At 46.5% G+C, this 12,313-nt stretch overlaps 1 protein-coding gene across 5 annotated transcripts in view; it reads right to left on the bottom strand.

Annotated features, from left to right (window-relative positions):
- Positions 1-2,638: 2,638 nt before the first annotated feature.
- Adipor2 (adiponectin receptor 2) overlaps positions 2,639-12,313 on the bottom strand; it is a 51,695-nt gene continuing 42,020 nt past the window's right edge. For all 5 annotated transcript variants that reach the window (XM_059258478.1, XM_059258479.1, XM_059258477.1 and 2 more), the window contains 4 exons: positions 9,876-10,062; positions 9,461-9,648; positions 7,783-7,976; positions 2,639-5,348 (listed from right to left, as the gene is read on the bottom strand). In XM_059258478.1, coding sequence (XP_059114461.1) covers positions 5,220-5,348; positions 7,783-7,976; positions 9,461-9,648; positions 9,876-10,062 — 698 coding nt within the window. In that variant the 3' untranslated portion in view covers positions 2,639-5,219. The remainder of the gene's footprint in view (positions 5,349-7,782; positions 7,977-9,460; positions 9,649-9,875; positions 10,063-12,313) is intronic.

Raw genomic sequence — 12,313 nt, forward strand, 5'->3', positions numbered from 1 at the left:
GAAATGGAAAGGAAGTAATAGCAACAGAATAAGCATTAAATCCTGTGAGCTATCATCAGAATGCTACGCCTGAAGAACTCCATCCTTTTTATACTAATAATCTGAAGGAGAGTGGGGAGGGGTATGTATATGGGAGCATCTGCAGGGAGGAAAGGGAAGGGAGAAATGTTGAAATTATAATCTCAAAAGGGAAAAAAGAAAAAGAAAAGCTACGAGGCTGAGCCCTGCAGCCACTGCACTGGACAGTAGTGTGGTCCAGGGGAGATGCTGAGAAGATGCAAGGCCGACCGAGGTCCTCATGGACCTCACTAAAGTAGGGTACAGGTGAGGTCTCCAAGACCCATGGTGGGCTTTCTGTGGCTCACACTCTACAAAAGTAACTACTTGGCTGTCTTGGGGAAGCCCTTGAGGTTGGAAACAACACATAGAATCCTTGCCACAATGCCCTGAAGTAGGTCTACAATTTACCTGCCCCTTTTTGGCATGTCTGATGTGTGCAATTGTGTATGTTTGTGGACCTGTTTGTGCAGAGATGCAGAGGCCAGAGGACGATGTTGGCTGTCTTCCTCACCCACTCCCTGCCTTCTTTTTTAAGACAGGGTCTCTCACTAAACCTGGGGCCCTCCAATCCAGCCACACTAGCTGGCCAGAAGCCCTAGGGGTCCTCTGTCACCACCTCCCCAGTGCTGGGATTACAAGCATACCCCATTGTTTGAAGGGTCCTCATACTTCACTAGCTAAGGCTCTCAAGCCCTATGAACTACCTGTCCTTTAAATGAGGAAACTAAGCCTGGCACAGTGGTGAACACCTTTAGCACTCAAGAGGCAGAGGCAGGTGAATCTCTTCGTTTGAGGCCAGAGTAAGTTCCAGGACACCCAGAGCTACACAGGGAAACCCTGTCATGAAAACAAATAATAATAATAATAATAATAATAATAATAATAATAATAATAATAATCAAAGAGGACACTAAAGCTGGGAGAGGGGAAACTGGTTCTGAATGTTGGCTTTGGACCACGTCACAGGCACGTACCTAGAGCTATCTAACATGCAGTCAGCACGAGACACACTAACCTCTCCCTGGCACCCTGCTTCATAGCTTAGAGGACAGAAAGATCAGAGGGGCTGCCCAGCCCAGGTGAGGTATCCAACTGTCACGGCTGAGCTTCCTTCCTCTTCATGCCACCAAGACACTGTTGTCAGGCATGGCGGGGTAGGTCTCTCCCAAGTCCTGCCACAGTACCCGACTTCCTTGCTTTGTCATTAGTGATGTAACTACTGAGCAGCACTTGATCTCAACGACGAGCACTAAATGGGCTCTTGGGGGTGCTCATCTTCCTCACCCAACCAGACAGAGCATTTGAACCAACTTATCAACTATTTTGGCCACAGGATAATATTGCTAAGTGTAGAATGCCCGGCAGCTCCTGGTTATGAACGTGGAGCTCCTGTGCCTGGCACTGCTGAGGGACTATAAGCTTTAGAGCATCACCAGAAGCAGTTGAAGGAAAGGCATTTCCAGTAAACCACTGCTCTGTCCCTCCGATGCAGAACAGACGACACCAGAACTCCAGCAAGATGCTGGCAGGTGGTAGCCTAGCTTTGGCTAAAGACCCTGGCCCTTGACTTCTGGAGAAGGAAGTTGGTGCCCCTGCCACTTAATGGGGTATGGCATTCTGGCATCTTTATCTGTGTCGCCTTTGATGCTGCCAGAAGCACGAGAAATGTGCTAGCTACTGAGCTTGCATGTTTAATAGAACCACCTCAAATAAAAGGCTTCAACACCATTTTGTTATGCTAAATGAAGTTCTGGTTCAGGAGAATATGGGAGTGGACATATCTTAAGGTCAGAAAAGTATAGAGGTAAGAGGGGCTCAAATACAACAAGAGAAGTTAGAGCAAGGGCTTGGCAGAAACCAAGCCAAGATCGATGGCATTTCGGAAATACTTTTTACAGTGGACCATACATCAGGAAAGCTGCAAAGGATAGACTCTTTTATTTTTGACAGGTGAGAGCACATGGGACCAGGGAAGGAACCGAATCATGTCCCACGGCAAATGACAGACTAAGGAGGGCATGTACCTGCCTCTCTATTCTGAGGCTAGTGTAGCCAAAGGACAGACAGAAGAATGCCAGGACATGAGGCTGCAGCCCAAGTCCTCCTGGATGGTTTCTGAGGGGCTGAGCCACTGAGTACTTAGATTGGGGGTGGGGAAGAACCAGACAGCTTGTGCTGTTTGTGAGGGAATGAAGTGCAGCCAAAGCAGAGCATCTGAGCCAGTGTTGTTCCTGGGCTATGGCAACACCATCTAGAGCTCTAGGGAGTGCAGGCAGCCCCAACAGAGCACGGGACCAATGTGCATGCATGCAGTCAGGTTCCTTTGGCTCTTAGACCCCTAGGGTCACTTCCACCAGGTGTAGAGAAAGCTCATCTTTTTCTAAAGACAGAGTCTGTGCAGCCCAGGCTGGCCTTAAACTTATGATCCTCCTGCATCAACTCCTGATAGCACGAAGTTTCTACAAATTCCTTAAACTTCCTGTCTAAATTAGGGTGTTAAGGATATCCCTAAAGTGAGGTAAGGTTTTTAAAAGGAAAAGGAGGGGGGGAAAGCAATAAAAACACAACAAAGTTCATCTTCCATTTGGCTCTTTTTATTAGAGAAATTGAGAAGACAGCAAGTAGGGAAATCTCATGGTGAATGGAACCAGTCACATAGATGCCTTTCTGGAACCCCAACCTTCTATGATCCCCAAAAGTGTGCTTTGTGACTTCAGCAACTTAGAAAGGGGAAATACTGAAAAAGGCCACTATTTACTGATGAAAGAATGAAGGTGTACAGGTTCCTAACTGGCCTAGGGCCAAGAAGAAAATGAAACACGTGCGCAGAGCAAGCCAGCCTCAGACTGCTGAAGGTAAGGCATTCAGGTGCCAACCTGACGAGCTCCCGGGGGCACCAGGTCAAGTGCACATAGAGGCTGTTGTAGTGAGCTGCGCAGACGTACGTGGGCACACACGTGCCCACACACACACACACCCAGAAGGGAAGTTACTGGACTACACACTGGCGGTGTTGATTCTTTTCCCTAAGAGTTTGTGCTATGGTGAACCAGATTCTCCCTGCTTTGGGAAGAGGGATGACTAGACCCAAAGACCTCTATTCTGTAGGGTCATGGGAGAGCATCTCATACTCTATCCCAAAGAAAAGGACCAGAGAGGAAGTCTGGCTTCTGATATGTGCTGTTGCTACCACAAACCTAGGTGAGCTTCCTTCCAGATGGACATTGTCCTGCTAAACTGCTTGAAGAATTAACACTGTTCTTAACTCTGCCTGGCACGAAGCTGTTCACCCAGAGTCTTCTGTTTGGTCTACCTAGGGCAGTGACTTTATCCACAGCCAAACACTCCTAAGTTCTTCCAGGTTTTACAATGGGCTCTTTCCTGGATCCCCAGCTGTAGTAAAGGAAGGACAACAACGACGACCAAGAAAACAGTACTGAATAAATAGGAGCGCCTGAACACATTCCCAAGCATCCCTTTTGAGATCCAGAGGCCCCACGTTACACTGTGATACCCACCAACCCCAGGATGTGATGCCTGCCTGAAGTCTTGGAGACTCAAGTGCTTGGTTTCTTACTGAGGAGCCAAGATCAGAGTTTTATAAGCCAGACCCAGCTCCTCCCCAGTCTCTAAAACCCATAACAGAGAAATTATTTGTAACTCCTAGCAGCAATTCAAGATTGTGGCTTTAAGTCTATCAGACTACCTGGCAGTAACATACCACTTCCTTTTAAACTCTGTACCACACTCCTTGCAAATGGCATTCAGTGAGTGCTAACAACTCCACAGTAGATACTGCTGCCTTTCTGTCCAAGGAGAGCAGAAGATCCTATTCTGCCACACCACGGTTACCAAGACAGTGCACCAGAGAAAAACACCATCATTCCTAGTAGGTATGGCTCTCCACAACTGCCTATTTGATTTCATCGGAATCTCACTAGTGGCTGGCTCTCTAAGCCAGGAGCTATGATGCCGTTTGGTTGGGGGGGGAGTATTTTTTATTTCCAGGAGGAAGAAGGATAGTTAGGGCAGTGATTCTCAATAGAGCAAAGTCTGCAGAACGGCTCAGGACTCCACAGAGAGGGTCTGGAAAATGGCGACGCCTCTACTCAGAAAAGAACCAGACAGGCCCTATGCTGATGCTCCCTCCCTCCCTCCCAGAGGTTCTCCTCCCCTTCTACCTCTTTACGTCGACAGTAGGACTAGGTGGCTCCACTCTTCACAAAGGGCCTACATGACAGTCTCTCAAATGATACCTTCTCTAGAGCCATTCCACAACCTCTGCTGCTTCCACTGAGGAAGCACACACCACTTCCTTTCACTTCCCTCCTCCTCTGAATGCCTACAGCTCTCAGTCTTGAGAGTGGCCGGGAAATCCCTGGGCTGGGGCTGTACCCTCTGCCCCAGCAGGGTCCAAGTGTTATCGGCCTATGGAAGGCACCTTGGTGCACCAAGACATCGTGCATTCTGGGGCTACCACCTCATCCTCCTTCCATCCCTTTGTGCAAAATTGAAACAGTGTGTGGTACTTGCATGTTTCATTCTTTAAAAAAGTCTCCCTCCCTCCCCTGCCCCTGTTTTAAATGTTTATATAAATTCTTATTTAAACAGTAAATTAGAAATCTTATTTACATTAATTTCTTTGTTCTCCCAAAAGAGTGCCTAACCTCACACTCCTACCCTTTGTTGGATATAAATGTTCACCTAAGTTGGTTTTGATTACGGTTTTAAGGAGCTCCAGTAGCACAATCAGTTGGCGCACGGTACTCATGTATTACTGCTTTAAGGAGAGAGAGGGAGAAGAAAGAACCACCCACTAAACATGCCCATCTTCTACAAATAAATATGATCACATCAGAAGCCAGTCTGTCAGGCAAGGTCTTGCAGAGTTGCCCTCAATCGGTAGATCCCAAAAGGAAGTCAGGGATGAGCCATTTCTCCTTTGCTCCAAATTGATGCACTCCATCCTTTGAGGTATGGTTTATTTTTGTTTTTCTCTTCTTAGTCTTGTACCCCATGGAGCCCTTGGGCCATCACGAGGCCCATGAAGCTGTCCAAGTTTTGGGGCTTCTCTGGCACTGGCACCAACAGCCAGTAAGCAGGCCTGTGGGAGCTGCAGGCCTGGGTTCAGGGTCACAGTCCCTGGCTCCTGCCGAGTTTCACAGTGCATCCTCTTCAGTGCAGCCCCCACCAATCATGAACCGGAATTCCTGCAGGTTAGAGACGCCGTGGAAGTGAACGAAGGCACCAGCAACCACGAAGATGTGGAACAGCTGATGAGAGTGGAACTGGAGGGAGAAAGGGTGGAAAACCCATCATTACCAACCAGCAGCCACCAGGAAGAACACTGCTTCCCAGCTGGAAACCCATTGGTACCAACCTGCTGCAGCCACCAGGAAGAACACTGCTTCCCAGCTGGAAACCCATTAGTACCAACCTGCTGCAGCCACCAGGAAGAACACTGCTTCCCAGCTGGAAACCCATTAGTACCAACCTGCTGCAGCCACCAGGAAGAACACTGCTTCCCAGCTGGAAACCCATTGGTACCAACCTGCTGCAGCCACCAGGAAGAACACTGCTTCCCAGCTGGAAACCCATTGGTACCAACCTGCTGCAGCCACCAGGAAGAACACTGCTTCCCAGCTGGAAACCCATTGGTACCAACCTGCTGCAGCCACTAGGAAGAACACTGCTTCCCAGCTGGAAATCCAACCTTACTAACCTGCTGCAGCCACCAGGAAGAACACTGCTTCCCAGCTGGAAACCCATCTTACTAACCTGCTGCAGCCACCAGGAAGAACACTGCTTCCCAGCTGGAAACCCATCTTACTAACCTGCTGCAGCCACCAGGAAGAACACTGCTTCTTCCCAGCCTGCACTGACAGTGGGAGTGCATACGATAGAATTCAAATTCAAGGTGGGTCCAAAAACACCTCACATTCTACTGCGCCCAAAGCCAGCTCTCCCCAGAGAAACACAGGTACTACCATTAACACAGTAAACTTAGGAGCAAAGTCCATACAGACCTTGTAGTTAGACCACCAAATTCCCCAGGACCCCTGACAACCAGCAGCAGGGTATGGTTTACTGATAGACACTTGAGAAATGACAACATTCTCTCATGGTCTCAAAATGAAAAAGCACAGTGCTATTTATCAAGACACTGGAATTAGAAGTATTACTGAGCCAGGTCATGGTGGCACATTCCTTGAACCACAGCACTTGGAGGCAGAGGCAGGCTGATCTCTGTAAGTTTGAGGCCAGCCTGGTCTACAAAGCAAGTTCCAGGACAGCTAGGGCTACCCAAGAAACCCTGTCTCAAAAAAACAAAAAACCAAACAAACCAAAACAGAAGTGTAACTGAGAAGAAATGAAGGGTAAACTAGCTGACCTGAAGCTCTGCAGATGGAGTTCAGGACCATCTTCATTTACTTTAAGGACATGGTGGCCAGCTCAGCGTACAGCCATGAGCAGTAACGAGAAGCAGAACCTACACGTCCCATCTCACTTGAAGAGCCCTCCAAATCTAAGACACCACTGACAATGTCTCCGATCCTCTTCAGGTAGAAATGTCCATCCATCTTTGTAATTCCTCGTTTTCTTTTCTCCCGTCTCTTCCCTCGTCTCTCATTATTAACCACAGTCTAGCTATCTCCCTCTGCTCCCTTCCCCCACCAGACACATATAGACTCAATCTCCTAAGCAGTATCACTGGGTTTGGGTACCAAAAAGGATCCCAAAAAGGATCTTAGGGCCTGCAAGATGGCTGGACAGGTCAAAGCACTTACTGCACGAAGCCTGGCAACCTGTGTTCAATCCCTGGAGCAACCGTGGCAGAGAGCCAGCTCCTCCTAAAAGGGATGCTTTGACCTCCACGGGCACCATGGCATGAGCGTGCCTGTTCTAAACACATGCATCAAACACACACAATAATAATAACTAAACTACACCAGTGACTCAGCCCTCCCCCCAGAGCCCCTCCCCTTGTTTTTTGCTGGTGTTTGTTTTGTTTCTCGAGACAGGGTTTCCCTGTGTAGTCCTGGCTGTCCTGGAACTCTCTGTAAAGCATGCTATTCTCGAACTCACAGAGATCCGCCTGCCTCTGCCTCCCGAGTGCTGGGATTAAAGGAATGCACTACCATCAGGCGGCTGGCTATTGCTATATTCTAAAGGTATTTTGAGATTTGACTGCCTCTGCCTTCCGAGTCCTGGGATTAAAGGTGTACACCAACACACCCAGTTTCAGCCTTCTCTTTTTAAAATTGATCTCAGTAGAAGATTGCCCTTTTTTCATAGTGAGAAACAGGATGGAAAACAGACAGAATGACCAATGACTTCACTGCAGTACAGCAAACAAGAGCACAGATCGACGCTAAAACCAGCTTGACTCCATGCCTATGTTTACCACTGAATGGCCACTTGCTTTAGACAAGCTGTTGGGCCTTCCTGAACCTTAGCTCCCTAATCTGTAAAACGAAAAGGAGAACAACACTTCTGCCTTGTGGACTGACACTCGATGAACTGCTGCATGTGCAGTACTCAGTACTGTACAAGCCAGGCACTGAGTGCTCCCTGTCCAGAGAAATCAGACAACAAGGGACAGAGCTAAGACCAGAACACAAGTCTCTGAACTTTCAAACTTTTGATTACATCACTCCCAGTGTGCTACTGGCACACTAACAGGAACAGGAACATATACCTATCACCATGGACCACACTTACCCAGATGTCACATTTGCCAGGAAAGAAGCGTTCAGGGATGCGGGCAGCGTAGAGTGCGGCTCCTGTGATATAGAGGCTAGCCATGAGCATTAGCCAGCCTATCTGCCCTATGGTAGCAGCCTTCAGGAAGCCTTCTGAGATGACATAGTGCAAGGTAGGGATGATTCCACTCAGGCCTAAGCCCACAAACACTCCTAAGACATCAGGAGAACAGAAGAGAACACACATGGAAAATAAAAAAGTCAGTATTACAACATAGTACTATTTACTTTGATCAACTTAAAATTTCAAAGTACCGTCATTCTTGTTTTAAAGATAAAGACGGTCCTTCAGACTCTGAGACACCATCACATAAGCTAACACAGCTATGTTCTGTTTACAGATATGAGAAGCCTCACAGTAAGCCAGGCCGTGTAAGCAACCCTGAGGGCTGGTCAGAAACAACCCCATTGGGAAGAGCTTTGGGAATGGAAAGCATGAGGAGTCAGCTTCCACTTCCTTGAATGCCACCCTTTTACAGGCAGACTGCAACAGGCTGTAAGCCTTCCCACAGACCCTAGGACTCGACCCGGCATCGCCAATAAGCTGTTGGCATGCCACAACATACACAGGAATGCATACAGGATGCACCATCAGAAAATATGCACACCTAAATGAGAGAAGGAAATGGCAGGCTAACTGCATGGAATTCAGGGACCAAGCAGACCTACTAAACCCTATTCCACCCCTCGACTGTCCTCTAAGGCATGCTACACTCCTGCTCTTTTCCTTTGCATATGAAGGAAGGCTGCTAATAGTGCTTTTCACTCTCCAAGTCAAAGTTCAGGAGTCAAACTTAGCCTTGAGGGTTATAAATAGTAGAATGCTCAGTTCCACTCAGCAAAGATGTTCTTATCTCACGCACTCAAATAGGTTTAACCCCACTGACCTAGTGAAGAGCTACAGAGCTGGTGCTGGCTACTGGATGCCTTATGTGGATGTCTTTAAACTGCTACAATGTCATCAGCATGAGGTTAGTTCTGTTTCTAGTACTCTAACTGCATGCAGATGAACCAGGGCTTAAATTTTATAACAAGAAAAAATATGTGTTGTAATATCACTTGGGAGACACTGGGTATTATTTTGGGAATAGAAAGCAAAAGACACATCTTCAGACAGCACAGAGTCCCAGTTCATAAGGATTTTGTCAGAATCACTCAGCACAGGCTACTGCTTTCAAAATGCCACATTCAAAGAAGAAGACTGCCAATGTCACAGGGCACTCAGTAGGCATTACTTAAATACCAAAGGCCCCTACATCAGAAGAGAAGTATGGCATCTACTTTGTTGGCGCATAGTCAGCAATGAACTCAGGTCTTATTTATCAAAGCAATTTAAATTAAAATATAAAATACTAAATATAAACCCAGAAGAATCAGTCACCACAAAGTACACTAAGCTGAAACAATTACAGAAGTCATTTTATTGTAGTATTTCCTCAAATAAACAACATTGCCTGGATGTGTGTACACCATCTTATCAGTGCCCCTCAACCCTGTGCTTTCTAATAACCAACCACCAGGTTAGAAGTCCCACAAGAATGGCAGTCACTTCAATTCCGCACTGTGAAAGCATAGCATCTATCTGTAATAGTACACCGTAAATGACGCATGAGAACTACAAGTTCACATAGACTCACCTGCTCTGACCCCCCGATACTGAGGAGTAGCAAACATGTCCCACTGGGAGACGATAATGGCTGCAATGCCCAGCACACAGATGACAATCAGGTAGATGAAGCAAGGTTGTGGGTTACAGTAGAAAGAATAATAAAGCCAAGGAACAAAACTTCCCATGATCAGAAGAGCAATACCAGAGTAATCCAATCTAGGATTGAAATTTAAAAGAACTCCATTTAATGCTAAAAATTATCATCTGTTATAGGCTCCAATTAATCCCCCATGACTTAGGACATCAGCAGCAACTACGAAGCAAACTGGGTTGTCTGCATCCATTAAGGGAAGACGTGCCCACGTGGTAACATCCAGAAGAGGTTGTTCCTGCCCCACTGGCCCTAGCGCACAGATGGTGACAGGAACAGCGTGAGTACTTACTTAGAGAAGAGTCGGGAGACCCCTTCTGAGTGGCAGTAGACTGTGTGGAAGAGCCATGAAAATGAAAGGCAGAGAATGGCTCCCAGGAAGAACAGCCCAAAGACCACTTTCTCTTGCAGAGGGGCCACAAAGGATATATTTGGGCGGAACATATAAAAGATCCCCAGGCACAGGAAGAATACACAACCTAGGAAAAGAATGCAAGATGGATGAAATGTGATCTGTGGTGTTGTGTGCTGTTTTCAATTTTTCCCAGTAGCAGTAACACCAGAACCATAAATTCTGTGAGAAAAAATTTCAAAATAAAGAAGTTTATCCAAGATTTTAGTTTATTTCAATACTGTGGTGTCATATACACTTCAGCTTCATAAACTGTAAAGACTTTAATGACTAGTTCAGGCTGCAACAAGTGGCTGCCCAGGATGCACAAGCCCTGGTCGGATCTCTAGCACTACATACACCAGGTGTGGTGGCTACACCTTCATCCCAGCGCCTGGGAGGAAGAAGCAGGAGGATTACAAATTCAAGACCATCCTCAGCAGAGGGAATCTGAGGTAGCCTGGTATAAAACCCTGTCTCAAAAAAGGAAAGGAAAAAAAAAGGAAGAAGATAATTTCTCATTCACCTGAAGACCACAATCCAAAAAAGAAGCCAGAGTACAGGTGCAGCATGAACTGTCACTTGGGCACTTTGACACATGCTGTAGGTGCGTCCAAGCTCCATTTCACATTTGCTTATAGATGCCAAAGAGCCTTGTGCTGTGTCTCTGGTCCTCACTAGTGACCCAGTACATTAGTGTCAGAAATACCACACTTAATTGTCTGTTTGGAGACAGGGTTTCACTGCCATGTGGCCCTGGCTGGCCTGGAGCTTGCTCTGTAGACCAGGCTGGCCTCAAACTCCGACATCTGCCTGCCTCTGCCTCCTGATTTTGGGATTAAAGGCCCGCTCATTCCTAGATTTTATTGTTTAGTTGTTTTTTGGTTTTGTGGGGGATTAAACTCAGGACCTCCTAACACGCTAGGCAAGTCCCTCACTGAGTACCCCCCTCTTAACTCTTTCTAAAAAAGATTGTTCTATTGTTATGTGGATGGGTCTTTTGCCTACAAGTATGTCTGTGCACTATGTGCATGCAGTACCCATGGAGGCCAGAAAGGGCACTGGATCCTCTTGCTGGAGTCACAGATGGTTTGTCAGCTGCCGTTTGGGTGCTGAGACCTGAACTCACGTCCTCTGCAAGAGCAGTAAGTGCTCTTAACTACTAAGCCATCTTTCCAGTGCTTTTTTTTTTTTTTTTTTTTTTTTTTTTTTTTTTTGGTTTTGGTTTTTCGAGACAGGGTTTCTCTGTGTAGCTTTGCACCTTTTCCTGGAACTCACTTGGTAGCCCAGGCTGGCCTCGAACTCACAGAGATCTGCCTGGCTCTGCCTCCCGAGTGCTGGGATTAAAGGCGTGCGCCACCACCGCCCGGCTCCAGTGCCTTTTTAATACTTAAAACAAAAAAAATTTTTTTTTTGAGAGAGAGAGCACCATTCTACCAGGCTGATTTTTGTACTTTCATTTTGAGATACTTTCACTAAATTGCCCAGACACACTCTAACCCAGGCAGACCGTGACTTTATGATCCTCCTGCCTCAGCTTTCCTTATAGCTATGCCACTACACCTGGCTTATACTCAGTACTTAAACTGGTCTCCACAATAAGATGCCATATTCTTACTGCTTAGCAAATAAGGAAGGCACAAATAGGAGCTGGTAAGTGATTCTGTTTTAACATTTTATTTCATTCTAATCAGATAATTTTAATTAAAAAATTATCTGACTTAGATGCTACCAACAAATTTGATTGTTCTCACTCTACTAGCAGGGAATTGGAGACATGGTAAAAACTCACCCTAGGTAAGAAATGCAAGTCAAATGGAGTACATCCAGAAACGAGTACATTCCCAGGTCTGCACAACCGTCAGGACCAACTGCAAACCATCTTCATCCTGCCCAGCAGCGCCCTTGTACCTGGTGTCACCCAACATTCTCTGCTCCCTCCAGCACAGACAGACAGTGACCTACTATCAGGCTCTAAGGATTTGCTTCTTCTGGACAGTTCATGTACACAGAATCATACAATTATGTAGCCTATTGGATCTCTTCATTTAATTAGCTTAACAGCTCGCTCAGCATGTTGTAACAAACATCAGTAATTCACTCTTCTTATAGCTAAGTTCTTTTCTTTTTTCATCTTACTTTCACTCATTTCTTGTGTATGTGTGTGGAGGCCAGAGAACAACTTGTAGGAGCCAGTTTTCTCCTCCTATCACTGTAGGCCCTGGGGGTTGAACTCTAGGTATCAAATCTGGAGACAACAGCCTTTACTGACTGATCATCTCACTGGCCCCAAACAATGTCCTGTTGCATGGGTGTACCACATTTGGTTTATCTATTCA

Source organism: Peromyscus eremicus, chromosome 3 (assembly GCF_949786415.1).
Source record: "Peromyscus eremicus chromosome 3, PerEre_H2_v1, whole genome shotgun sequence".
Taxonomy (NCBI): Eukaryota; Metazoa; Chordata; class Mammalia; order Rodentia; family Cricetidae; genus Peromyscus; species Peromyscus eremicus.